Here is a 27,732-nt window from a genome sequence, read left to right on the forward strand (position 1 = left end):
TAACATAATAATTCCATAACAGTTAAAACATACTAAAAGATAAAAATAAAAGATGTGACCGTTTTGGAAGGACTCGCCGTAAAACGTCTTAAAGTCCCCGAGCCGTCCCTGAAGGCGGCAGCAGCAGTGGGACGGTGGAGGAGCGGCTCGGCCCACATGTGCCCAGTTTGTTTATAGCGTTCAGGTGAGCCGACGCGGATCGTCCTGGTCTTCATCTGGAACGCAGAACCTTCGCTCGGTGAGTCTCAAAGCGGTTTAACGGAATAGCGGCGGAGAGAAAGATGGATGGATGATGAAGGAGAAGAAAGACATGATGATGATGATGATGATGATGAGAGGTGTTGATGTTTGAGTCTCCAGTGAGGAGGAAGTTTCATATATTCAGACTGAATTCATGTGAAATGATCTGAACCTGATGATTAATTAATCCGGTGATCGGGCGGAAGCTTTCAAGCGGCGTCAGGGCGCACTGCGGTCATTGAGGAACCTTCAAAGGGTTGGGAAGAAGATTTGGAACAAAAGTTTACACGAATTTATTAAAGAGTTGTTTAAGGTATTCAGACACACCTGGAGTCCTTGTAAGATTTGTAATGATTTTAAGGTGTTTCCAGGAGTTCTCAGAGATATTTCCAGGTATTGATTATTTTAATTAGCTTCACATCCACAACGGTTTTATTCAGTGAGTCTGAGTTCTGTTTTTATTTAGACATTATTTTATTATTTCATGCTGCCAGAACTTCATTTAGTACTGCTGTGAGTACTACAGTCGGTAAACCTGTGAGTAATTGTCCCCTGATTGTCGGGGCTCTTCCTGTTTCGCAGGCTCCGCCCCCTCCCTCTGCTGTCCAATCTGTTTCCTGCTGTGACTGTTCTCTTCCTGCTGTATTGTGTCATTGTGTGTCCTGTCTGACTGTTGTCCCGCTGTCGTGTACATTTAGCGCTGCGCCGAAGAACATCTTCATGTACTTTTACTCCATGACACGTCAGAGGGAATGCAGGAAAGAGTTCTGAACTTTAGGGCGGTTCCAGGTCGGGAGGTGGATCGGCCCCGGTGGAGATCTGTACCCACATGTAACGTGGTCCTTCCTGGTTCTTGATCCATCAGTTTCTGCCTGATGAAAGCAACAAAGGTCATTTCACCTCCAGAAGGTCAAAGGTCTATTGTCTCCATGGCAACATCATGGTCTAACAGAGAATTCAGTGATTTGTTATTTCAGAGTAAAACTTTGACCAGAGCGGGACTCGAACTCGCGGTTCTGGTCCCGCTGAGTCCGACCGGTCGGTCTACATGATGTGTCTGCTGTTCCTGAACGCACCGTCACGTTTCCTGTGACCAATCCGTCGCCCCGTTTCATCAAACTGAAACGTGCTTCTCGTTTCCTGCCGTCGGAGGCGGGTCGCCTTCCATCTGTTTGGAATGTTTTTCTCCGTCATCTGACCTCCGTCTGCCGGCGAGTCCCGGCAGCCGGGCGGAGACTGGACGCGTCCAGATGGACGTTTGTCTCCAACCAGGAAACGCTAAACACACAACAGGCAGAGACGTAGAGGCAGGTGCAGCAGATGATGTCACCAAAAACTGTTAAAACTTTCAAACTGGACTGCTGATGTGCCGATGTTAGCTGTAACGGCACATTCAAACATGCTAATATTAGCTTAGCGCTGACTTCAGACATGCTAATGTTAGCCTTGGCCGAAGCTCTTCGTCCTTTGGGTGCATTCAGTGTCCAGGTGATTTAACGTGAATGGGTTTGGTGCTCGGCTCTAGCTAGCGTATCCTCATCTTCTTTCCGTTCAACCAATGAGAGTCCGGAGGTCGTAAACAAACATTAGCTTCTCGGTCTGTCTTCGCGGCTAACCCTCCACGTCTCTCCAGGACATTGACGTTCGCAGATGCTCGTTCTCCTCCCAGCGGTCCTTGCTGCAGGTGTTTGTGGCTCCACTGGGGAGTTCGGGGTCAGGGGTCACGGTGAGCGTCGGCCCACAGGTAGCCGATGAGGGAAGAGCGGCGGCGTTCCCGCTTCAATCCCACCAGCCTCCCGGAAGACGCCGCCCCACCCTGATCGCCCGGAGGTTTAGATTCCTCGTCCTGTGTGTACCTTCCGGTTAATATCACAATTAAACACGCAAGAAAACGCCCACGACGATAATTACAACTTCTCCTGTCCCGAAGCCACTGATGAAGAGGCAACATCCTCTTCATCCTTTATCCGGGATTAAGCTTCATTCCTTGGGATGTCCCGTGTTTAGACAGCTCTACGCAAACACACACCTTTGTGAGGCTGAGAAATTCCCCACATTTAAATACAACACACAAAACACACACACACGCCACAAAAAAATATAAAACACACTGGAGAATGAGACCGAGCGGGGGGGGTGTGTGTGTGTGTGTGCCGGGACATTTACAATAAAATAGAAAGATGTAGCATAAATGTGTAAAATGACGTTATATAATTGTGATGTCATCACCCTGCTTTGATTTAATGACATCATAATGCAGATTAAATATGGGAAAGTTACAAAAAAACAAGTAAATAAATATCTACTTAGTTTAAAACAATCCACCAATCACAGCTTACGCTGCGCTCTTCCTGTCTGAGCTCCCTCGTTGCCATGGACACCACAGATTGCTTTGATTCCATCACACATTGACTGGACTAATCCACCGCTGAAAATAGTCCCCAACGTCAGAAAAGACACTGCAGCTCCCAGGTCTTTATATATTTCATGAATACTTTTCTTTTATGAATAATTTAGTCTTATTTGTCTAGAAGGAAACGCTGACCTGATTTCCGAAGCCTTTGAAGGGCTCTTTTATTTCTGATGAATAATTAATCCAGACCACCCACCCAGGGTCGCGTCTCCGTCCCGGAGGACGTGACAGCTGAGCGCAGGGTTCATCCCTCAGCTGCTCCGGGACCGCCGGGTTGCTGCTCAGGGGGCAGTGCCTGGTTGGAGCCGACCCCCCCCCCACAAGAACAATGGAAGAGATTAGCTGTGAAATCCCATGTCCACCATGAGAAAAAGAGGCAGACAGAGGACCCCCCCCCAATGAGGAGAAACATTCACGGAATATTTAGAATGATGGAGAGAATAAACTTCATGCAATAAGCCCCCCCGTCCAGGTGAGAGTCACCTTCAGAGGTTTGTTGAAGCTGAAGATTCCAAACGGGATCAAAAAACCGAAGTGGAGACTTTTACTGTTTTGGAACTTTCTGCTTGTATTTTTTCGTTTCCATGGTTACAGGTGGAGTCGTCCTGTGGGAGGGTCCTGAGTGTTTTCCGTCTGTTCTTGGATGTGGATTTCAGTTTGAACTTTTCAGTGAAAGGCGGAGGAGTCGCTCCATTCGTTCTGATTGGCTGGTTCGCTGTGCAGTGCTGTGCTGTTCACGGCCCTCAGAGGATGAACCATCTGAGGCGGGCGTTTGGTTTTCAGCTACTAGATAAAGTCTGACATCGTTATCCTCACATCCATCAGCATGCACTTTAGTTTCTCATAAATCACGACGCAATCAAATCTGAGATTAACGCCGACTCGTTCTCGTCCAGACGTGAGCTCATTAGCATAAACGGCCTGCTGGCGTTCATTCATGGCGTCATGGAGTCGACCACAGATGGATGATGTCGGAGTCACACAGACTGAGTTTCCTTCCTCTGGTGACAGAAAGTTAAAGCACAACTGCGAGCTAGCAAACGTTAGCTAACGCGTCCGATCAGCTGCCTCCCTCCTGAGTGAGCGAACATTCCTGATTCGTGTGTCTGGTTTTCATGCAGCTTATCAGTGTTTAGGAAGGAGGCTCGATGCTGCCAGATTAAACCACCTGCTGCGTCCGTCAGCCGCTCAGATAGCGAGTCCCCTTTGATCTATCCAGGCCTCTCTGGAGAATCTCTTCCGTCTGAGGACGATTAATTCTTCTTCTGGTTATTTGTCGGATAAAGCGATAAAAACCATAATAACCGCTACGTGAAGTTTCATCTTTAGATTTTATTTATGTCGCTGCCTGCCTGTTTATTCATTGGTGGTTTTGCCAGAACGCGCCAAAGTTCCCGAGTGGATTCCAAAGAACATCGGCGGAAGGAGGGATTAGAGACTCTCTAGATTCTGGTGCTAATCTAATAATTTAACATCATGAGAAGCGTTTTATATATTATCGCTGAAATACGAACTGCAGAAGTAGAGAAGCAGTATGGTTGGTGATCAACTGTACCTGTGTGTGTGGGGGGGGGGGGGGGGGCACCATTAGCAACGTGTGACAGAATATTTAGCAGAAGAGCTGGAGGGTCATGTGACCACCCGTTACTGTGAAGCTTGGAACTTCTTCTCTTCTAAATTTGCTCTCATTGTTTTGGACAAAGAACAAAATGTGTGTGTGTGTGTGTGTGTGTGTGTCGGTTTACAGCGACACACACACACACAGACTTCATCGCTAACAACAACACGATCCTCTCTATTGTGTCGTTGTGTTTGTCCCTCCTCCTCATCAATCGCCTCTTATCAGCGGCGAGACAACAATAAAGGATTTCTGCCAAGCCAAACACTTCCTTCCTCTCCGTGAGCATCTGGGCACACACACACACACACACACACACACGATAACACAGTTTATCTGAGATGATCATTTAATCTGATTGGACGTTGTCGTCAGATTGATGCTAGCACATCTTCTACCTCGTAGCGTGTCGCTTCCTTCTGATTGGCCGCCTGCATTCTTTCATTCGCCGTCGGTGAGGTCAAGATGGCGGCTGCAGCCCGGTTTACCTGAGCAGGTGTGTGTGTGTGTGAACTAAAAATCTTCAGCTGACTCTTCGTCGGCGTGATGAAGACAAGCTTCCATCCTGATGTTGGCTGGATGGGTGATACTTGACGCCGATTGGTTCGAGGCTCGTCGACCATGACTGTATGAAAATCTGGAGTTTGTCTCTGCACACATTCATTCGTGTTCTTCTGAGGAGCGACGTCATGTTGGGCAGGGTGGAGTTGCTATGGAAACTGATGAAGAAAGGCATTACGAAGTCGGTTGTGTTGGTAACAGTTTCCAGTTTTTCCTGGAGGATCCCGAGACGGAAGAAATGCGTGACCTCTCCACAGAGTTCTGGCCTAAGTACCCCAGCTGGAGGTACCCAGAACTACTATTACTCCAGTAGCTACATGTAGGACACGTGTTGGACATGTTGGACATGTTGGACATGCCTCCACCCATCCTCAAAACTTTAGGGAAAGTTTTTCATACATAAGGAATGTGCTGATAAATTGTAGGAATGCTGTGCTGGTCGGGAACGTCTGAGAAAGTTCTTGGATCTGCCTCTTCATCCCTCATCGGCAGATTTCTGGAAGGAAAGATCCAGATTCTGATTGCTGCTCACATATCCTGGATTTTTCTGGCTGGGTTTCCGTGCGGTGGGAGGGAACGTGTCGTCCATCTTCCCGCGTCTCTGCTTCAGCGTCCTTTTTATCTTTGGATAAATCCGAGAAGGAATCCGGCTCAGACAGAATGACCTGAGGGCAGCGGAGAGGGAAGCATCGGTCACATGTGGCATTTATTCCCGATGGGAACAGATCCCAGCAGTCCTGTCAGGAAACGTTTTCCAAAAAGGTTTTGTCCTGAAATGTAAAATCTTTTGCAGAGTGAGGTTCTCGGTCGGATCCACCAGAACGGGGATTTATTCCTTTGTTTCCTAACCTGACCACCACAGTCTTTATGGGGTCTAGGCCCGTTTCCTATTCCTCTTTTCATGCGCTGTCATCAGGAAGTGGATGACATCAGCGTGCTTCCTCTTCCCAGAAACCTCCAGGGAAAATTTCCTTCAGGTCCGGCGCAGACAGTCGCAGTGACCGTCTGTCTGAGAACTCCTCCCAGAATAAAAGCAGAAGATGATCCCGGACCAACCAAACTGCTATCGCCATGGAACATTTGATGTGAGCCAGAACCCGGGTCAGAACCGTCACTCTGTGTTAGAAAAGAAACCTTCTGGTTCATTATTATTGCTTCATGATGACCAGGACCTGTCAGTCCATCTGTGATCAATAATTGATTTAGACTGTGAAACATGATAAAGTGATTGATCAGAAATCCCTGATGCTCGTTATTCTGAGACATGAATCTGTTCCTTCTTTTGTTTTGTCCGTTTTTCTCTCTCTCGTTGACCTGAAAGGAATTTTTTCACAATAGATTTGTCATCAAGGATTTATGCATTCTTTAGGTTTTTTTTTCCGGTTTCTTCTTCGTGTCTTCGTGACACTTCCCCCCCCCCCCCCCCCCCACATTCCTCATTCTCTTGTCCCGGATTCAAGAATGTTGTTTTTCTTCTCTGTGGAGAGTCTGGCATCTTCCAGGACAACTGAAGTCACACCTCAGAGGGACGAGCCAGAAAACAGCCCAAATAGTCCTCCAATCACAGCACAGAGGATCCATTCATCACCGATCCCATCCGACTGGCGGAGAAACTGGAAAACAAGCATGGCGGACATTTTCCAGCGTGTGACTAAATCCACTAAAAGATAAAAGCTGACGAACATTTAAAGGACATAATCACATACGTCCCACCGTTAGCCAGCATCCTACCGTTAGCCAGCATTTTACCGTTAGCCAGCATCACTTGCATCCTACCGTTAGCCAGCATCACTTACATCCTACCGTTAGCCAGCATCACGTGCATCCTTCCGTTAGCCTGCATCCTACCGTTAGCCAGCATCATGTGCATCCTCCCGTTAGCCTGCATCCTACCGTTAGCCAGCATCATGTGCATCCTCCCGTTAGCCTGCATCCTACCGTTAGCCGGCATCACGTGCATCCTACCGTTAGCCAGCATCACGTGCATCCTTCCGTTAGCCTGCATCCTACCGTTAGCCAGCATCATGTGCATCCTCCCGTTAGCCTGCATCCTACCGTTAGCCGGCATCACGTGCATCCTACCGTTAGCCAGCATCACGTGCATCCTCCCGTTAGCCTGCATCCTACCGTTAGCCGGCATCACGTGCATCCTACCGTTAGCCAGCATCACGTGCATCCTCCCGTTAGCCTGCATCCTACCGTTAGCCAGCATCACGTGCATCCTCCCGTTAGCCTGCATCCTACCGTTAGCCAGCATCATGTGCATCCTCCCGTTAGCCTGCATCCTACCGTTAGCCAGCATCACTTGCATTGCAGCGTTTTCCTCTTTGATCCACGTCTGTGTTTCCTTTGAGAGCTTCCATCTTGGCGCTGCAGGTTGGCGGCGTCTGGCAACACGAAGCCTCGCAGTAAATCACAGCAGAGTGAAGGGCGGAGCTTCAGAGGGAGATTTACGCCCCCAATGTCCTCCCTTTATTATTTCCATCCATCGCAGTCCGCCAGCACATCGGCCTGGAATGTGTTCCTCCGCCTCATAAACTAGATCTCAGTCTTCAAGCACATTTTGCTGATGCACAACATTTATCGGAAGCGGCGAGGCTGAATGAACACACCGGTAAAACTACTTTATTCATATTGAATCACAGTATTGAAGGGGGGGGGGGGCACATGGGCAGTTGGGAATCCAGAGGTTGGTCTGATCCATCCTCAGAGGACCATGAATATCTAGAAATCTAGAATCCAGCCAATGGATTCAGAAAAGAGTCAAAGAATCTAGTCTGAGCCGGAGAGACTCTTTTTTGGGGGGGGGGGTGGGTGGTCACTCTGGACCGGTCCCACACAGGGACCCAAATGAAACCAGTAAGTTTGGTTCAGTTCGGTTTGAGTTTGGTTCTGTTTACAGCGAGTCGGACTGAAACGGATCTGACTGGGTGAACATTTTGTTCCACATCCGTGATTCTTTGTACTTTCGTTGCCTTCGCTCCGTTTTTGCCCTCTGACCTTGAACGCATCGATTCGTCCGGCGGTGAATCGGTTCCTTCCGTTAACCGTAACGAGCAGCTGGGCCTGTTTCCGTTTTTACGGTGGCCGTCGTTTGTCTTCCATCCTCGGGAGAGTGGACTTGGAGTGGCCAGAAAAGGAACCGTTAGATCCAGAGAGGAGGAACCAGGAGGTTGGTTCCATCGGAGGCTCATCGGGAACTCTGATCTTCTACTTCTCCAGGTCAAGAGGTCGGAGCGTCTGAGAACACATCGCGCCGCGATGTTGGAAAGCCAAGGAGGAACGTCAGACCGAAAGCAGGAGCAGAAGTTTAATGAAGGAGGAGAAGCGGGATGGAGCTGATTAGATTAAAGGTTCTGACAGAGGGAGCTGCAGGAGATTACGGAGCAGACGGATGGAAGGAGGAGAGACGTTAAATCACGGCGAGGATTAAAGGGCTGGCAGAGAGACGCCGTAAAGCTGTCACCTCCTCTGCTCGACAGTCGCTGAGAAATATGACGGAGAGGAGGAGGAGGTGACACCAAGATTAGGAGGAAGATGGAGCAGGCTATAAATAAAAGTAAAGGGAGAAGGAGGAGCGATGGAGTCGGGTCGGACGCCTCCCTCGGATAAATCAGCCGGCAGTTAAAATCAGATTTCTCTGCTTCCTCTAAGGCCGGCAGTGTTTTCACCTCCTCCTCTTTCTCCTCCTGTAAACTCGGGAGGAGCAGCGAGGAGTGCTCTGGGAGACGGAGGTCAGACGAAGCATCTGAAGTATTCACCAGTGTTTTACGAGCCGGGTCAAAAGTGCACTTGGCGGTACCGTATCAGGAGCAGGCGTCGCCGCCGGCAACGGCTGCTGAAGAGGTTCTCCTGCAGTCTTTCTGTTCAGAACTAAGGATGCTCCGAGGAAGGAGGAGGAGGAGCTGAAGCACCATTGGGTCCGAAGGCTTCCTGTTTGATCTTAAATGCAGCTTTGTTGTAATTTAATCCTTTTTATAATTATGCCTGACCCTCCAGCAGGACGCTCCGACTGTCGGCTGAATATTTAATTTAACTCATGGAATGAAAAATAAAAACTTTCCGCTGAATGTTTTCTTTCTCAGCCTGAAACATTTGTGCGCCGTCGTATTTGTCATATTTAGGAAGTCTCCTTTTTAAACGAGCCTTTCCGTCCTCTAAGAGAGGAAACCGCACAAAGGGTCTATTTCAAAAGCGTTGCGTTCGGGTTCACGGGCTCGGTGGGACGAACCGGCGTTCTCCGTCTACAAACAACAGGAACAATAACGCACTGTAAAAGGTTATGATGCCATTCATCATTGGATATGTTTGTTTTGTTTACTCATTGTTTGGTCCCGCCCCCCCATGGCGCAACCAGGAAGAGGAAGTAAAGATGGCGCAGCTGATAACCATGGGAACCGTTTGCACCTGCTTGTAAAACTACGGGAGTAAAAAGATCAGGAGATCCAGTGATCTGTTTTTACTTTAAATTAAATTGATCATTATTACTGTAATGTAGAAAAGAGAGTGATTGGAGAATTTGGAAACAACAGTAACGAGAAAAGTCAATTCTCCAGTGACCTGCAGTCGACCTGAACCCTGTGTGTGTGTGTGTGTGTGTGTGTGTGTCAGCAAGAGTTTTTAAATAAATCGCAGCAGGAAACCCATCGATTGCCTCCGGTCTGTCTGTCAGTTTGATTTAAACACAACTGAATACACACTAACACACACACGCACACGCACACACACACACACACACACACACGCAGAACGTGGGACGAGCAGAGAGGAGTCGGTCTGTCTCCATGTTGGTCTGCGGAGTTCATTTCCTTGAGTCAAACCAACAATGGTGACGTGACACACATGATGCTGTCAACATTAAACACAGAATGAGAGCAACGTGCACACACACACACACACACACACACACACGCACCCTTGAACAGTAGAGTATAAATAGAGACCTGCTGCTCTGTTATGAAAGTGAATTTCCTGGTTTCTTAACTGAACCGTCCGTCATGCGGAGCTGAGGTTGGATTCAGCTTCTTGTCGAAGGCCGGGATGAGTTATTATGTTTTTTTTGTGCAAACTCCAATGCAGCTCAACCAGAGGGTCACTGGTTCAAGTCCCGTCCCAGACAGAAATATGGAGTGTGGACTGGTGGATGGAGAGGAGCCAGTCTACCGAGGTGCCCTTGAGCGAGGGCCCCTTGTCCTTATATTGTTTAGGGCCCCCAAATAACCTGGGCCGGCCCTGCCTCTGAACTTGGTTCTACGCTGCTAGCATTTTCCGGACCTGTCCGGAATCCAGACAGGTCCTCGGAGCTGCAGGAAACCGACTTGACCAGCCGGTGAAATCATGAGTAACGGATCCATAACGTGGTTTTGAGAAGTAGTTTGAACTTTAATTTATTTATTTTAGCTCTCAGGGGGCCACACACCAAACTGATCTGCAGTCAGTGTAACGGGATCTTTATTGACTACATAACACACATGATGTTAGCCTCCCGCCAGGTCTCAGGGGCTTCCAGAAGACCCGGATCAGCAGGTCCGATTTGTCAATTTAGTCACGGTCTGGCTTCAGGCCTGGGCTTCCTGTCTGCTCCGGTTAATCCCCCACTCCGTCTACATGTGCTCCCAGTTAGGACTGGTTCATGAATGGGAATCGGATCGTGTGCTAGGAGGCGAAAAAGGCGCCGTCAGTGATTTGTCAGAGCAGGAGGCTGGTCAGCTCCTTTGGATTCTGGAGGAGGAGGAGGAGGAGGAGGAGGGCTGCTATAAATAAAATCTAAATGTTTTTCATAATTCTCATCCAACATTCCTTTCTCAGTCCAGAGTGTCATGTGACCAGCTGGGTCGACCTTCGTCCATCTTTCTCTGCTCATCATCGGTGAAGATCAGTCAGGCATGACAGTCGGACGGGTGGAGCGCCTCCACTTCCTGATGGTGTGGCTCCTCCCACTGCTGTGGCTGCAGCCTGCAGATGCCATCAGCACCACTAAGGGGCGGAGCCAAACCGGGCCGCGGCTGCAGCTGTCCCACTCAGGTAGGAACCAAATCCCCAGAATATTATAATGAAGATTAAGAGGTGGTTTACCTGAGCAGCAGGTAGCACCATTTCAAAGCCTTCATACTTCATTCATATTTTTCTCAGACTCACATCAAACAATTGGAGCTTCAGCATGAAGGATGTTTTTAATGCTGTTACTGATCCTTGAATTGATTTGTTTCGTTCTTCTGAGAACCATCAGATTGAAAATATCTTTCTCATAAATGTGGAATCCGAGTTGCCGTGCCGACCGCCTGTCTCTTTGATATTTCCTCATGAAGACATGTGTCTTCCATACTTCTGCTTCCTTTCCAAACATGTTGGTTTAAATATTTTAAGCTAACGTCCTGATACTGAACAGAACCAGCAGTCAGAACTGGATTCATTATGTTCCAGCTGATTGTCAGATTCATATTTAAGTCGTTAAATATTTAATATTGAGGTAACGGCGTCCTGACACGGGACCAAAGCAGCGCCGAAATGTCCGAATGTTGTGAAACCCGACTCATCTCCTCCTCGTCCAGGCCTTTAGCTGATGGCGTGTTCTGGGGGCGGACTTAATCGGAGCAGCAGATGCTTTTAAATACTCGCAGCAGCTGTTAGAAATAAAAGCAGAAGAAGAGCGAGGTGGGCGGTGCCACAGATCCGACGCCAGCGGCGCCCAGAAACGTTGAATTTACTTCAACTCTAATTGAAGCTGCTTTAAATGCTGCCAGCCAGCGTTCGTCTGGGCTTCAACACCAAAGGGCATTCCAGCTCGGACTTGTTTATCCAGTGAGACGATCTCTGGGCGATGACCGACGGCTGCAGCTTCCTGCTTCCCAACCGTCGCTGCGGTTCTGATCCGGATTCTGGGAATGGGATAAAAGCATCGGAAGCACACACGGGCTACGGGCTGCTGCTCATCCAGTGTGATGAGATTAATGAGGGAAATGCTGATGACATCACCGACAGCGACCCCCCCCCCCCACACACACACACACACACACGCACACGCACACACAACCATCAGAGCATCTCTGTTGTCTGTGGTGTTTACCCACAATGCATAGCAGCTAAACCTCAGGATCTGATGTTAATGAATGTTCTACACATCCAGAAGGTTTCACGTGGTCCAGGTTCACACAGTGAAACAGTCCAGGGTCACACAGTGAAACTCCAGGTTAATCTGCCCTCTTGCAGTCCTTTTAACTTGCGTCTAATTTCTGAATGCTTGCTGCCTGCTTGGCAACCAGTAAGACCAGTAAAGCCAACAACCGTTTCCAGTCCAGCAGCACTTTGTTCCGGGAGGCCGGCCTCTTTGAGCAGTGTTCGGGGAGATGCTTGTCGAGTGGAAGCGTGAATGGAGTCACCGAAGCAGCAACTGTGTTGGTCTTTAAATTCAGGATTGGTTTTCCGAGCGAGTGGAGTGGGAATGATTTGGGAATGATTGCTGGTGACGGGACAGGCTGTAGCCGCCGGACCCGTTTAGAAACGAGGCGGGAAGGTCAGGGATAAGACGGCTGGAAACGCGGCGATCATCCTGACAGCCGGCATCTTGTTTTCATTAAGAAGGAGAAGGAAAACAGGAAGCTGTAAACGAAGCTATTTCTCCAGTCTTCATCGTTAAACTTAGTTTCAGGCTGTTTCAGATTTAAATTTACACTTTAGCTCATCAGAGTCGTCACATCATTGAGGATGAAGAGCAGGAGAGGTTATCTTCATCATTATGGGGTGTGATGTACATATCTCATGACATCACACCGCTGATGTATAATGGTGTGTGTGTGTGTGTGTGTGTGGTATACAACGGTAGCAGCAGTGGTTTTAATGGCAGTAAAAGAAAGTGTTCATGACTATTAACACTTTATGAGATTGTATCATGCACACACACACACACACACACACTTCTCTGCTATGTTCAGGGACTCATCGTAAAAGTGAACGTTAAACAAGAACTGAAATGTTTCGGATCCCAGCAGACTGACGGTGATTAAAACACGACCTGCCTGATCGATGGTTAGTTTAATATTAGTTAGTTTAATATTTATTCAGACTTATAATAAACAGATTTAAAGGAGTTATAAAGAAATCAAAGAAGGATACGGTCCCTAAAGACGTCTTTGAATCTGGACGGCCTTTTGTTTTCTGGTTCAGTATAATTATGGTTGTCTTTACGAATGTGTGTGTGTGTGTGTGTGTGTGCGTGCGTGCGTGCGTGCTCCAGACCGCCTCCCGTACCTCATGGTGTCATGCTGTGATCCCTGACCTTTGACCTTCCCATTATTATAGTGAGCAGATCTAGGAGGACAGTGAGATAAAGAAAGAAGGGGGGAAAAGGAGGGGAAAAAACAACATGATGGAGGAATTAAAAAGTAGAAGAGGAAGAGAGAAATTATTTTAGAGGCAACAAGGAGGGAAGGAGGGGTGGTGAGTCCACCAGATCGGGCCTACGTCGTCCTTCTGGAATAAGCCGGATAAAGCTCACAGAACCGCTGCATGGTGGACCCCCCAGGTCTGGTGCAATGCATGCTGGGTGACATGGGAGGAAGGCGGATCCAGGTTTTACTCCCGCCTTCACAGACCCGTTCTATGGGCTGTCAGTTTGTTGGACCAGGACCAGGTCTGATGTCACACTCAGACTTTTATTTGTGGGGAGGGAGGACAGGTTTTGTCTTCGTTTGGTTTCCTCCAGACGATGATGAAGGGAGAGAGGGAGGTGCCTCGGGGAGGCGGCGAGGAGTTGCGGTGGGAGGAGGGATCGGAGAGGGAAAGAACCTTCAGACCAGCCCTTAATCTGACTCAGCCCCAGAACCAGAATCTCAGGTTTCGGGCTTGATGACATCGAGATCGAGATTAGATTCCAAACTCCCTTCTTTTCTGTTTCCACTGGTGGACGGTTCTGAAGTCGTCCAGAGGGTTTCACCTCGATTCCTCGCGGGAGGTCGGAGATCTGAGGTGGAAAGAGAAAACTCCTCATCCACTGGGAATCCTGAACAAGCTTCCTGTGCGAACGCTGGAACTCGTCACCATCTCCTCTCAGGCCCGCGGGCTGCTGTCCTTTAAGGGCTCTGTCCCGGTCCTCTGAGTGTTAGCATGTGCTAACGGAGGCGATGCGTAGCAGCTTGTCTGCCGGATCCAACGATGCTGTTTACTCTCCTAAATCAGAGGAGGACACGGCACAAACGGAGCAGCCGATCGTTCCCGACTGGAAAGGTTTGAGGTCGTTTAGGACAGGGGTCCTCAGCCGTAACGTTCACCTGTGAATCTCCACACGTCAAGACGCTCGTCTTGGTCACGTAACACGCCAAAAAAAGAAATTCAGCTGTAAACTACACGGTTCATTGGTGCAGAGGGTGATTTGGGAGCCACGCCTTCAGTCCTGCAGGCGTGGCATGATTTTTAATGGTTATTTTTTAATTTAAATCTTTAATTATTCTTTTTATTTTTTATTTTTACTTTGAGCATCGTACAGAACAAACGGTGTCTTATTTCATAATAAATATAAAGTCAACCCGTGAAACTGATCTCAGCGATGAGGAGACTCCTGGAATCGATGCAGGATTTAACAGGAGCTGCTGAAGGACAGGAGGAACGTGTGATGTCTGGGAGGTTCTGGTCCGATCCGGAGCCGGGCTCTGAACCAGTTGTTGCTTGAGCAGGAGGTTGTGAGGAAGAGCAGAGGGGAGACTGTAATCAATACGAGATGTGATCACTGATCAGAGCGTGTCAGCGCTGTTGGTCGGGGTGAAACCCAGAGTTCACCTTCAGGGGAACCCGAGCGGCCTTGGCGGGTTCTGACTCTCTGGTTTGTTGTAAACCAAAGTTCTGAACATTTTGTGGTTTGATCTTGTGCCAGGAAACGATACATCAAGCTGTGATCCAGTCCAAGATCTATAAATCTATAAATGTAAAGATCCGTGTTTGTGCTGGACCGCCTCCCAGAATCCAGAACTGCACCAGAACATCCTCAGACTGAGTCCAGCAGAGAACTTCCAATAATAATAAAATAGAGACAAAATGAGTGAGACTTACAAATGACCTTCATCATCAGATCAGACGTGGTTCCCTCAGACAATCTTCATAGACCGACTTCAGTCCCAAAGGTGGTTCCGTTCAGGTCTAGACCTCCACCGGCTCCCAGCTCGGAACCATCTGGGTCAGACCCAGAAGGTTTGGGACGCTGCTCTGTGGAGCTGAGAAACCAAACGGGACCTTCTGGAGGAGGAAGAAGGAATCCATGGAAACCTCTGGTGGATCTGAGGGAGGCGGCTTCAGCAGGTAAAGCAGGAATGATCCGGAACGGGAGGAATGGGATAAGATTCCCAAACTGAAGTCTGGATCTGGATCGAGTTAAAGGGACTCTAGAAGAACTGGAGATGCTGCTCATTAAGAACTGGGCCATCAGGAAAACAACATCTGCCGTGTTGATCTATTTATTATTGATCATCAACAGCTGATCAGTTATAGATTTCTGCCAACGAACCTGGAGCCTCCATATGTAAACACGCTTCAGTCAAATGAGAAAAATATTTTCAGAGTAAAGCGCTGAGCTCCGAACGGAGATCAAACGTGCTCCATCAAGTTACACTGAACAGACTGTGTGTGTGTGTGTGTGTGTGTGTGTGCGTGCGTGCGTGTGTGTGTGTGTGTGATAATTACACACCAGACATTTGGGAGGAGGATGAAAGAGGAGATAATGAGCGGTAAGGCTGATAATTTCCAACATGTGACTCCAACAAGGAGCCAATGGACGTGGCACGACCAAATAAGGAGTTCTGTTTTCGGTTTTATTTCTTGGACCTTTTCATGATGAACGAAGGCGAACGCGTTTCCTTACAGTCAGATTTCCTGCAGGCCCTCTTTTAATGATTAAGCTTTTCCAGGCTGGATCCAAACCACACGTTCCTTTAGCGTCTCCTTATACATGATAAATATTCAGCGTGGAGGAAACGTTGGCAGCGACACTCTGACGCCGCCCAAAACCCCGCGGTGACGCGGCGCTCTGCCAAAACCTGCCTTTATAGTGTTACAAAAAAATCTGTGGGTTGGGTCTGGAAAAACAAGAGACACGTTCTGTTCGTCTCCAATGTGGTTTATGGAATAAATAAAGGAGTTAATGGAGAAAAGTAAAATGTAAAAAGCCGATGGAATTAATTGTAGAAGCTATAGAGAGAAGACACACACACACACACACACAACGCTGTACTGACCAATCAGAAGCAGCGTGTTCGGGCGTTTACCTGAAGTCCATCCAGACTCTGACGACTCAGATAATCATCATGAGGCTGGAAGCAAAAGCAAAAAAAGGAGAGTGATGGATGTTATCTTCAAACGGGAGAGTCCTCTGTTTTCCCCCGTGCTTCATGGCTCTCCTCCTCCTGCAGACGAGCACGTGGGAGTCTGAGCAGTTAGCGGGACAATTAATGAAGCTCGGTCTGGAAGGGACAGATCTGAGCGGACGGCAGGAGTTTGGTTTCCTCTCCTCTCCTGTATTTCGTGTCGGGACTTTCCCCTCTGGGAGGGTCGGATGAGGTATCTCCTGCCAGGTTTGCTTTCATCCCATCGTCGGTTCCGCTGACGGATGGGGATCTCAGCAGGTCCACAGAACCAAAGCCCGTTCGCTCAGGGGTCGGACTGAAGCCATCAAGACGTTTCTGAACCCACATATTCTTTCTTCTGGACACAGCTTGTGTCGCCGTGGATACAACATGAGGTGGTTATAAACTCTGGTGCGACTTTCATGAACCTCTGGATCCGGATCTTCTTCTACGAAACGTTTAATCCAAAACTTGCTCCTCGGGGTTTTCAACATCTGTAGCCATCAAAGAAACATCTGCTCATTCAGTTTCATGATTATTGGCTTGTTGTTGTTTTCCCCGTTCTGATCAGATTTCCTTTGTGAACATGAGGAATTGTTTCCATTCCTGGATTCATTTTTCATGTTTTAATGGGATCTGGGTCCCAGATGGACGAGCTCTTTGTTCGAGCGATGATTTATTTCTCTTTAAATGATTTTTGCTGAGGCTGATTTGGAACAAATGGGACGTGCTGTGTTCAAAGACACGTCTTCTGTCCCGTCAGGACACCCAACAGCATCCCAGTGGGAGTGGGTTTAATGGTTAATTTCCTGCATTCGTTCAGGTGATGATCTGCAGCTCAGGCCAACTCAGCAAATGTATTGGATAATTGAAGCCCACAGAAAGCCTCAAACTAACAGGAACCACCTGTAAGAGTAGAAGTACTTAGTTACTTTCCACCAGCATTCTAAAGTGGCAGAAGACTAAATAAAGTCCTGTTTCCGGGTCTCTCTTCAGATCTCAGGAACGGTTCGGCTGTCTTCTGGGAGGGCGGAGTCAGCGGCGGGTACCAGGCGTTGCTGCTGGACGAGGATCAAGGATGGCTATTGGTTGGAGGCAAAGACCACGTCTACCTGCTGAGGCCGGACAGCCTGGGTCTGCCCACGCAAAAGGTGAGCTGTCAAAGAGAGGGAGGCAGCAATGGAGGGGGGAGTGGAGGACGAGGAGCACTACTGGATGTTTCATCTCCTCCTCAGATCTACTGGCCGGCAGCCAGAGAACACGTGGAGCACTGCAGGCTGGCGGGGAAGAGTCTGGAGGTGAGACGGCGTCGGTGTATAGATTATAGATTATTGCCTCCACCAAGGAGGGAATAATCTATAATCGATTGCTATAGCAATATTATAGGAAAACTGCTGGATGGATCCTGATGAATTAAAATCTGAAGATGGGTCTTGGTCTAACTTAGATCCCATTAAATTCTGACAGCGATCCGGATACCCAGAAACATCTGGATTTTCCCATTTATAATGGAGGCTTTAGAAAAATATTAATTATATCTTGTAAAATCTGCATTCAATTCATTCACCAAACATCCCAGTCATAAAGGGGTCCGATATGAACCATCATGAAGCATGTCTTCTGGTTCTGATCCAAAATGAGGTCAGGAACAAATATTACATTTTAACATTAAAACCCATTTATGGATTCAAGAATCAGTTAAAAATACACATTTGACTTTTCATGGTTGGTGTATAAAGATACAAGAACAATCTAGAACCTTTTGGTGCTGATCCAGATCACCATGTGGACGGTGTAGATCCAGTTAGGAGGGGGACGAGCTGCTTGGAGGAGGTCTGTGCTCTCTGAGGGATGTTCTAGTAGATTATAGATTAACGGAACCACCTTCTCCTCAGTGAGGGATTGTGTTTGGGTTTTCTACGGAAGCCCTGAAGGACCTTTAGTCTTGAAATCACATGTTTAATTATTTACTTTGTTGTGTTTGTTGTGGCAACAGCTTAATTTATGTTGTCATACTGAGAAACTTTGATCCGGAGATTAAACTTGATGACGGAATTCGATGCTTCTGATCGTTTTCCTGCTGGAGCTGATGGCGGCCATGTTTGGGTTTTTATTACCTTCCCTGGAGATAAATTTGTCTCGGAGGACAAAAACAAATGAAAGTTGTTGTTTTGAGATGACGGCCATGTTTGCCCTTTGATGGTGTGATTCTGCAGGTTAACCAGCGTTGAATCTTTTTATTTCATGTTTAAATCCCGGAACGCGTGTTCTTTGTGTTCCGTTCAGATGGACTGCGCTAACTTTGTGCGCCTGCTGCAGCCGTTCAATAAGACCCACGTTTACGCCTGTGGAACCGGAGCCTTCCATCCACAGTGCAGCTACCTGCACCTGGCACACAACGCTGAGGTAAACAGGAAGTCACCTGTTTGTTTACCTCGCAGCATCTGATGATGTCATCGTGTGTGTGTGTGTGTGTGTGTGTGTGTCCTGCAGGCGCCCTCCTTCAGTTTGTCTCATGTGTTCGAGTCCGGCAGAGGGAAGCTTCCCTTCAGTCCCAGAGAGCCGTTCAGCTCCAGACTGGCCGGTACGTCTGATTGGCTGACGTAGGCCCCTCCTCCGTCTGCTTCCTGTTCGATCCTCAACAGTTTTTGGAGCCGATAGCGGCGTCTGTTTTTATCTTTTATCAGTAAACACCTAACAGATGAGTGCCGTTTTAGGGTGACTCCCTCTGGGGGAGAAATGGATGCAGTTTGTTGACGTCAGAATTTAGCCTATAAAAACAATAAGTTGTGTCGTTGCTACGGTAACCAGAGGCATTCAGCATACAAACCATACAAATCCTGGATTTGATTTAAATCGATTTATCATTATCTGTCAATGATTCTCTGTCTTTGTTTGTTTGCCCCCCCCCCCCCCCCCCCCAGACGGGGAGCTCTATGCTGGTACCTCCGTGGACTTTATGGGGGCTAATGCAGCCATCTTCCGTTCTTCGGTCCGGGGGTCCAGCCAGCATTACATCCGGACCGAAGCCTACGATCACAATTGGCTCAATGGTGAGACGCTCACCTGTCTCCCCTCCACACCTCCCCCCATCAACCTCCCCTACACACCCTCAAGCAACTCTTCCCCCCCCCCCCTCAGAGCCAGAGTTTGTGAGCTCCTTCTCCATCCCGGACACCCACAGTCCGGATGACGACAAGGTGTACTTCTTCTTCAAGGAGAGGGCGGCGGAGGCGGGACAATGGGACAGGAGGGTCTACAGCCGGGTGGCTCGAGTCTGCAAGGTAGGAGCAGGCCGCGTCAGAGACGGGTCACCTCACCCGGCGCCGCCGTGCTAGTTAGCACGCCGACGCTTATCTCCAGCTGGTTTCACCTCAACATGAGGAAATACATGAAAGGTCAAAGGTTTCCACACTTCCTGCAGCATTGGGTGCTAGCAGCTAACAGCAGCACAGACGTTGAGCTGGATCATGTGACACAGAAACATCCCTCTCTTCCCTCCCTCCCTCCCTCCCTCCAGAACGATGTCGGGGGGAAGAGGAGCCTGATCAACCGCTGGACCACCTTCCTCAAAGCCCGGCTGGTCTGTTCTGTCCCGGGTCCGTCTGGAGTCGACACGCAGTTTGATGAGCTGGGTAACGCCTCCCTCCCTTTCCTTCCTCCTGGGATATTCTGTCCTGCTGTCCACCCTCCGTCTTCTCACTTCATCTTCTTCAACATTGAACATTTGACACAAAGCGTCTCCTCCCTTCCTTCCTGTGAGCTCCGCCCGCCCGATTATTCATTTATTTCCCTTTTATGAAACTACAACTTCTTTTAACAATCCTACACCTCCCGGCTTTTTCTTTAGAACCTGACCTGATTCATGATTGTTGTGTTTTTCTAGAGGACATCTTTGTCCTGGAGACCAAGGAACCTCAGAACCCGACCGTATATGGCGTCTTCAGCACATCCAGGTGAGAACATTGATTTAGAAGGCATCGCAGCATTTTAATAAAGAGCTGCATGCTAACGAGAAAACGAAACTAAGACCAGGAAACTGCGGCTGACCTCCATCAGCACTGGAGCTCAACTTTCATTTTTGTGTGAACTTCTCCTTTAAGAGTCCAGTCACACTTTCTGACAGTAGGTTTTAATTTTACTGTAAATCTGCCGACATTATAAACGCATTTCTTTTTTTCTACACTTTCTTCATTGTTGTTGGTTTTGGGAGGTTGTAAAAACGCCTTTAGACGATCAGCACACACACACGAGGACGCCCAGCGTGGCGGGGGTCAGGGGTCAGCTGTGGGTGGGTGTCGGGTCAGAGGGGAAGGTGGTGTTAGTGTAGCACTCCCACCTCTGTTTTCTGTCCTGCCTGTCCTCCTTTATCACGTATCCCTCGCTTCCTTTTTCCTCCCCTCTATTTCTTCCCCTTCTTCTTCTTCTTCTTCTTCTTCTTCTTCAATGGTGTTCACCTCTCCCCTCCCCCCCTACACTCCTCTCCCTAAACCGGCGTCTCCTCCTTGTCCCCTCAGTTCTGTCTTTCGTGGTTCAGCGGTGTGTGTTTTCTCCATGGCGTCCATCCGAGCTGCTTTCAACGGGCCGTTCGCTCATAAGGAGGGTCCAGATTACCGCTGGGTGGAGTACAAGGGCCGCATCCCGTATCCCCGCCCCGGAACGGTACGTATCCTCAGGCCCACGTTGTCCCGGGTCTGTTACACACACAGAGGACGATGGTTTGAGCTTCACTTCGCCAAAACTTCATTCATAATAAGAATAAAGGATCCGGACTTTTAATCTCAAACAGGATCATGTGACTAAATGTGATAAAATTCCAACAAAAGAAGCCAGGTGGCGTGTTTCTTTGTGTAAAGGTCGACAAACACGCGTGTGATGGGAAGCAGCTGACGAGGTAGTGAAAGGGTTAAGCCCCTCTGAAGCTCAGAGGGTCAGGTGTGTGTGTGTGTGAAGTGAGTTTGAACAAATGAAACAGTCTTGACCTCTGACCTTTTTGGAGTTAGTCTTTGTTGTAGCTCTTTGAGCAGACGGGATGTGAGAGATGTTTGTTTTTTTGTTTTTTTTGGGGGGGGGGGGGGGGGGGTGTATCTACGTAGGAGCCTGTTGTATCCTGCTGACATCATCACTGCTGACCGTGACATCATCACATCTCCGACACATTTCATTGGATGCCGTGTTTGAAGCGGCGTACAGATGGAGGCGAGCTGGACTCTAAATGAACAGGACTTCACACCATCTGCTGCAGATCAATGAAATGACACCCTCCTCTTCCTCATCCATCTCCGTTTCATCACTTCATCATGACGTGTTTTTCATCTTCTCGTCTTCCTCTCGTTACCCCCCCCTTCCCCATGGGAAACGGAGCTTCTCTACAGATCAACATCTGAAAGTCGTTTTTATTCTCCCGTCAGTTCCGTCCTTCCTCCTCCTCCTCCTCCTCCTCCTTCACTGTCATGTGTTTCTTCCTCTCTAATATTTCCGGCTTTCATCTGACACGTTTTTCCCCTCCATGTGTGACATTCCGGCTTATATGCAACACCTTTGGATTCTTTCCCCATGAGAACCTTCATCCAGAATGTGGATCCATCCGTAACGTCTGTCAGAGCAGAGGCATCTGTTCCGGAGGCGCTGGGTGGATTCTCCCTAGAAGGAGGCCACCGGACCCGATTGCTGATTCTGACCCCCGATGACTGGGTCACTGTCGAGGCAAAGTGTTTTCACAAGAACGATGTGAAAACACAAAACGAGAAGGACGGACAACAACCAATCAGAACGTTCCTCTGACTCATTTTGTTGTCCTGGTTCTCCTCATGTTCTGGTTCTCCTGACTGTCCTAGTGTCCCAGTGAGACCTACGATGCCCTCCACAAGTCCACCAAGGACTTCCCGGACGAGGTGGTGAGCTTCATGCGGCAGCACCAGCTGATGTGGGAACCGGTCCTGCCTCTGGGCGGCAGACCCGTGCTGACCCGGGTCAATGCGGCCTACCTGTTGAAGAAGGTGGTGGTGGACCGGGTGGAGGCGGAGGACGGACCTTATGACGTGTTGCACCTGGGAACAGGTTAGTCCGAGTCAAGGTGAAGATGCGTTCACTGACTGTGGGAATAAACAGAAACAGGGATACTGAGCTGCTTTTGACTCTAACTTTAATATATTTTAAGTTTTCTTTAGTATTTTTATGCGTATATTAATGTATAAATAACTGTAATATAACAACAAGAAATTGTATTATTAGTATAAATTATTATTTAAAATCCGAAAGTTAAAAGGACAACATTTTCACGTATTTGTAGCTGAAGTTTTATCCAGTCCTTCAGACCCAGATCAGGACCAGAACTTTGTTCCTGACAGCAAATCTGGAACGGGAAGCGTCTCCGTCCTCCTCTTTCTGCCGAGGGGGCCTCCTTCAGAGCTTTGCCTCCGACCAACGGGGTCTCCTCAGTGTTTTACACTCCTCCTGCTCCTCAAGCTCAGCCTCAATGGAAGCTTCGGAGCTCCCCGGAACCACCCACCAGATTCTGGTGGTGATTCGGATCCTCTGGGTCCATTAATGGATAATAGTGACCCAGACTGACCTGAGATCAGATCAGGAGTCAAAAGACTTCTGAAGTTCCTTCTGTGTGTGTGTGTGTAGCAGTGGACTAAATCCCATAAATCCTCTCTTTTCTTCCCATTGTGACCTTTTTTATTTGTCCGTCTCCATGGTTACCACAGCAGAACATTTGGCGTAGACTTAGACTTAAGTTCACTTTGTTCAGCTGAGCTCTTTGGACCTGCTGGTGCGCCCGTCTCATTATTATTATGTTATTGATTGTTGATTATTATCAGCAGTGTAGCCAGTAGCGCCATTAGCATCACTAGCGGCACTAGCGTCATTAGCATCACTAGCATCCCTGCAGCCTGCAGAGAGGAAAGCGTGACTCTTGTGAGCAGCTTTGTGCAATAATTATTGGATTCATTTCTTTTCAGTTTTATCGATATATTCATTGATAACTGATAACTTCAGCGTTCACTCCAGGACGTTTGGGTTTGAAGAAAAGTCCTTTGTTGTTCTGCAGACGATGGGAAGGTGGTGAAGGCCGTGTCGGTCATGAAGGACAACTGGGACTCGGAGGAGATCATCCTGGAGGAACTGACCGTCTTCCAGGTGAGAAGTCTTTTGAATGACAGATTTACCTGTCCAGCCGTCGTCACCCGTCTCACCTGAGTCTTAATGAATCGGTCGGGGGGGGGAGTTTGTTCCCAGAGGACCGTCAGGCTGAGGTTCTGGTGTCTCCCGGCGCTCCTCTCCCAGTCCAGCACCAGATTCCAATGGGACATGCTTGCCTGGAATAACAGTAAACAGGAAAACAGATAGCAGGACACATTTTGCCCAAGCTCATCTTTGTCAATGCGCTACTACAAGAGGAGGGAGGAAAGGGATGAAGGAGAGGAGAGGAGAAGAAGGAGGAAGTGAGAAAATCAAATGAGCCACAAACAAACAGGAAGCCGGACAAACACCGTCGTCTTCCTCATAAACCAGCTGGACTCACCTGAGCAGGTCCGATCAGCTGTTTCCTGTCCTCTGACTCCTGGGTCGGAGCCAGAGGGGGACCCGGTTTCAGAGTGGGAGGCTCCGGAGTGGTTTGTTGGCAGAGGACAACCCGATAAAGATGCCTTTATCTTTACCTCCCCCACTCCGAGACTCCCTTTATCTGCCCCCCCTCCCTCCCACGGCATGACCCCTGACATTACCTGTCAGACTCTAACAATCAAAACAATGGGAATTAAATCAATTATTTATTATTTCTGTGCGGCCCGGTAACAAATGCCTGTCGGACCGGTACCGGGCCGCGCCCCGGTGGTTGGACACGCCTGATTTAAACCACAAGGACATGAAAAGAGAAATGATTTGTCTTTGTTTCCTGCAGGTTCCGTCTCCCATCCTGAGCATGGCGCTGTCGACCAAGAGGGTATGACGACCCGTCTGTTGGTCTTCTTTATGACATTATCTCATGAATACGTTTTTAAAATCAGGTTCTGTCCCCCCCCCCTCACCTCCACAGCGACAGCTGTACGTGTCGGGCGAGCCGGGCGTGGTCCAGCTGGGGCTCCAGAGGTGTGAGCTCTACGGCACCGACTGCGCCGAGTGTTGTCTGGCCCGGGATCCCTACTGCTCCTGGGACGGACAGACCTGCTCCAGATTCTTCCCTTCAGGCAAGAGGTAAAGACTCGGGACGGGAGAGCAGGGGAGGCTCTGGAGGTTCACGGGGACGTTTAATGCGTCCTGCTTGTCTGGACCCGGATCCGACCGCAAGAGCCGCTCCATTAATGGTGTCAAATTAAAACGATGACACACACCAGCAGGACTTCTCAGGACTTTCTCCTCTAATGAGACACACCTGTGTGTTCATCAGGAGGGCGCGGAGACAGGATGTGAAGTACGGAGACCCCTGGAGCCAGTGTCCAATCAACGGCGACGGTAAGGCGGGGCTGAGACAAAAGACTCTCTGCCATTGGTTACGTAAAAAAGTGTTTGTTTTAGTCGGAATTCTAAACAAACGAACAAATAAACAAACAAACAAACACCTGCTGCACATCCTGGAGGACTTCCTCGTACGGTATGAAGATGAGACGACGACTCTGAAGTCTTCGGCGTTTCTTTCTGACGGTTTATCTCTGAGTCATTATGCAGGAATGTTGAAGTTACTAACCTCGGTGTTAATAACCCAGAGGGGGGGGGGGGGGGCTCAGTCACGATGGTGTCATCGCTGCTGTAGGACCGGGAACGGATGTGAACCCTTCATGGATGCTTGTTAAATGTAGGAGAGAGGCCAGACGAACAGCTGATCTAAAATCTTCCAGGCCGTGAATTTATTGATCGACTTGTTTTCATCTCTTGAATATTGTCTGTCAGTAAAACAACAAACAATAGATCGCAGCCGTTTCCTGTCGTCCACCAGCACAGGTGAGCTGCTTCAGTTCTGATGAGGATGTCCAGTTCATGGTTCTGGTTCCACTCTGTGCCGCAGACCGAGGCAGGGCGCCCCCTAGCGGCCAGACGTTGTAGCTGCAGCTCAATCTATTTACTTTAAAACTCGATATCATCAACTCCTGCTTAAAGCTCCAACCGTGCGTTGCAGATTCCCGCTCCGTGGAGGTGAAGGTGGTGTACGGTGTGGAGGGAAACTCCGCCTTCCTGGAGTGCGCTCCTCGGTCGTCACAGGCGCGCCTCGGGTGGGCAGTGCAGCAGGCGGAGAGCCAGCAGCAACCTGTCAGGGAGGTGGTGAGTCACGTGATTTCATTATCCTCATCAAATAATTCAGCTGCCAATCTGAGCCTTCCGAATCCCCCCCCCCATCAGAGTGATGACGGTCGCTTCAACCACATGAAGCGAGGGTTGTTGGTTCAACACCTGGGGGCGGCTGACGCGGGCCTCTACACCTGCACCAGCCAGGAGCACTCCTACAGCCAGGTCCTGGCCCAGTACCGCGTCAGCGTGATCCCCGGCGACAGCCTCCAGCCTGCCCCCCACCAGCAGCACCACAGCCCAAACATCCCGGCCGTCCTCGGGAAGATCAGCCCCCCCAGGGCGGCAGGCTTTCTGGGCCAGTCGGGCACCCTCCATCCGCCGCCAGGTCACAGGAACGCGTGGCCGCCCCAGCATCCTCAGCAGCTTCCTCTGAAGAGCTACAAAGACCTGAACACGGTCGGAAGCAACAGCCTGAGCTTGGACGAGTACTGCGAGCAGCTGTGGCACCGCGAAAAGCGCCGGCAGCAGAAGCTCCGTGCTCTGAAGCTGAAGCAGGAGAACAGGAAAGCCCGGGTGAGGAGGAACAACCCCCCTGAGGGTCCCCTCTAGTCCCCCAGGAGAACCCAGAGACTGATCCAGGACCACCGATCCTGGATCTGAAGAGGAGGACGGTTCCATCAGGAGGGTTTGCCTTTTGAGCATCAGAAAGACTGACAGAGATAAAAAAAAAAAAAAAAAAAGATGAGCGTCCAGCTGAATAATTAATCTACATGTAGACACAACGGAAGAGGACGTGTAGATAAAATATGTGTATCATTAGCAGCGTTGGTAGCATGTATGAGTCCGTTTGCACCGGTGAGGACAAATTCACACTGGACCAGGTGGCAGAACCGCTCGGCTCTTTACTGGTCATTCCCGTCTTTGCTCTTTATTACAGACGGGACGGAGACAAATATTTAACTTCATTATCTTCCTTCACAACTGTAAATATGTGCTCAATTTTAATCCGATGCTGGAAACACAGGATGGGACAGGGACAACTAAAGACCAGGAATACTCCAAGAACACCAGAAAGACAAAAGAGGAAGAGGGAACGATTTTAAATCGATGGTCAGGAATGAAGTCAGTTCTTATTTTCAGTTCAGCTAACTAGCTTAACAAGCTCGACTTTAAGGTTACTGATGAAGCATCAGAAAGACGAGTGGCTTAAAATAGTCATACGGTTTGCTTTTATTTAGAAGTAATGACTCTACAGACTATATATTCTATATAGGACATAAAAAAGAAAAGTGTTTGCCCAAGTTACTGCGACATAATTAACTGTTTTTAACAAATACATTTCTACATGTATTTGTTTCTTCTGCGATGTAATTCTGAACTGTTGCTTCATTGTGATTTGAATGCAGGCCTCAAACGCAGACATCACCTAGACCGGGGTGAATAGGTCATGTATAGTTTAGTAATCCTACCATGTGTTATAAGTGTTATAACACATATCTATGTATATTAAAGAACTCTATTTTTGCTAGTTTTCTTTCTCTGCTTATCAAAATTTAGTATATATATTTTTTGTATTTTCAAAAGAAAAATGCTTAACTTTAAAGAGATTTGAGAACAAGAACTGAGTAATGAATGTGTGTTATACTGTATGTGAAAAATTCACGAAACTAAACAAATTAAAACATTAAAGAGATCAGATTTCTTTCACTCATGGAATGGTGTGTCATATGTTTTCAACTGTAGACAAAAATCATGCAATTTGTTTTAAGTTTATATCAGGTTACGTCTGTTATTATGTCAACCGAACATGGCACGGACAGAAACTCTTTTTTTATTTATGTTTAAGAAAAAATTGCAGACTCGATAAGAAACAAATGATGACGAAGAGGAAAAAGAAGAGGAGGCTCCGGTCACGGACAGTGGAAAATCAAGTTGGAGGTTTTAAGTAATTCCAGAGGGTGGCAGTAACGAGCCTGGAAGACTGCCAACCAAAACACGAACGAAGAAGACTCCACCCACTGCCGCACTTTCCGTCCTGTTTGAATCACGCTGATGGGAAAGGAGTCGATATTTTGAATTGCGTTCAGTCGCGAAGGTAAAACTGCGTTCCCGTGAACGCTAACGGACTTCCGCGCGGCCTGCGCGTTGTTTTTCACGGACACGCTGCGAGTTCACCGCTGTCGCTGAGTTTATGTAGCCTCGCTAGCTAGCGTTAGCTGGTTAGCTGTAGCCGCCTAGCTCTAGCTGAGTTGCTGGTTTGTTTGAGTCAGTTTTCCCCACCTTGTTGTGGGACTTGCACGCGTATACGGTTATCGATCTGTGACCGCGGCGCCCATTTCTTC

At 48.5% G+C, this 27,732-nt stretch overlaps 1 protein-coding gene across 1 annotated transcript; it reads left to right on the top strand.

Moving 5' to 3' along the window:
- Positions 1-183: 183 nt before the first annotated feature.
- Positions 184-25,999, top strand: si:dkey-49n23.1 (semaphorin-3D). Its single transcript, XM_068742427.1, has 18 exons — positions 184-238; positions 10,641-10,856; positions 17,156-17,310; positions 17,395-17,457; positions 18,446-18,565; positions 18,653-18,743; positions 19,084-19,212; positions 19,301-19,443; positions 19,680-19,794; positions 20,046-20,115; positions 20,677-20,821; positions 21,997-22,219; positions 23,217-23,305; positions 24,069-24,110; positions 24,204-24,361; positions 24,555-24,619; positions 25,281-25,423; positions 25,502-25,999. Exons 2-18 carry the CDS (start codon positions 10,718-10,720, stop codon positions 25,997-25,999), a joined length of 2,388 nt encoding a protein of 795 aa, XP_068598528.1. The 5' UTR covers positions 184-238; positions 10,641-10,717.
- The last annotated feature ends 1,733 nt before the right edge of the window (positions 26,000-27,732 follow it).

The sequence above is a fragment of the Brachionichthys hirsutus genome, chromosome 8 (assembly GCF_040956055.1).
Source record: "Brachionichthys hirsutus isolate HB-005 chromosome 8, CSIRO-AGI_Bhir_v1, whole genome shotgun sequence".
NCBI classification, from domain to species: Eukaryota; Metazoa; Chordata; class Actinopteri; order Lophiiformes; family Brachionichthyidae; genus Brachionichthys; species Brachionichthys hirsutus.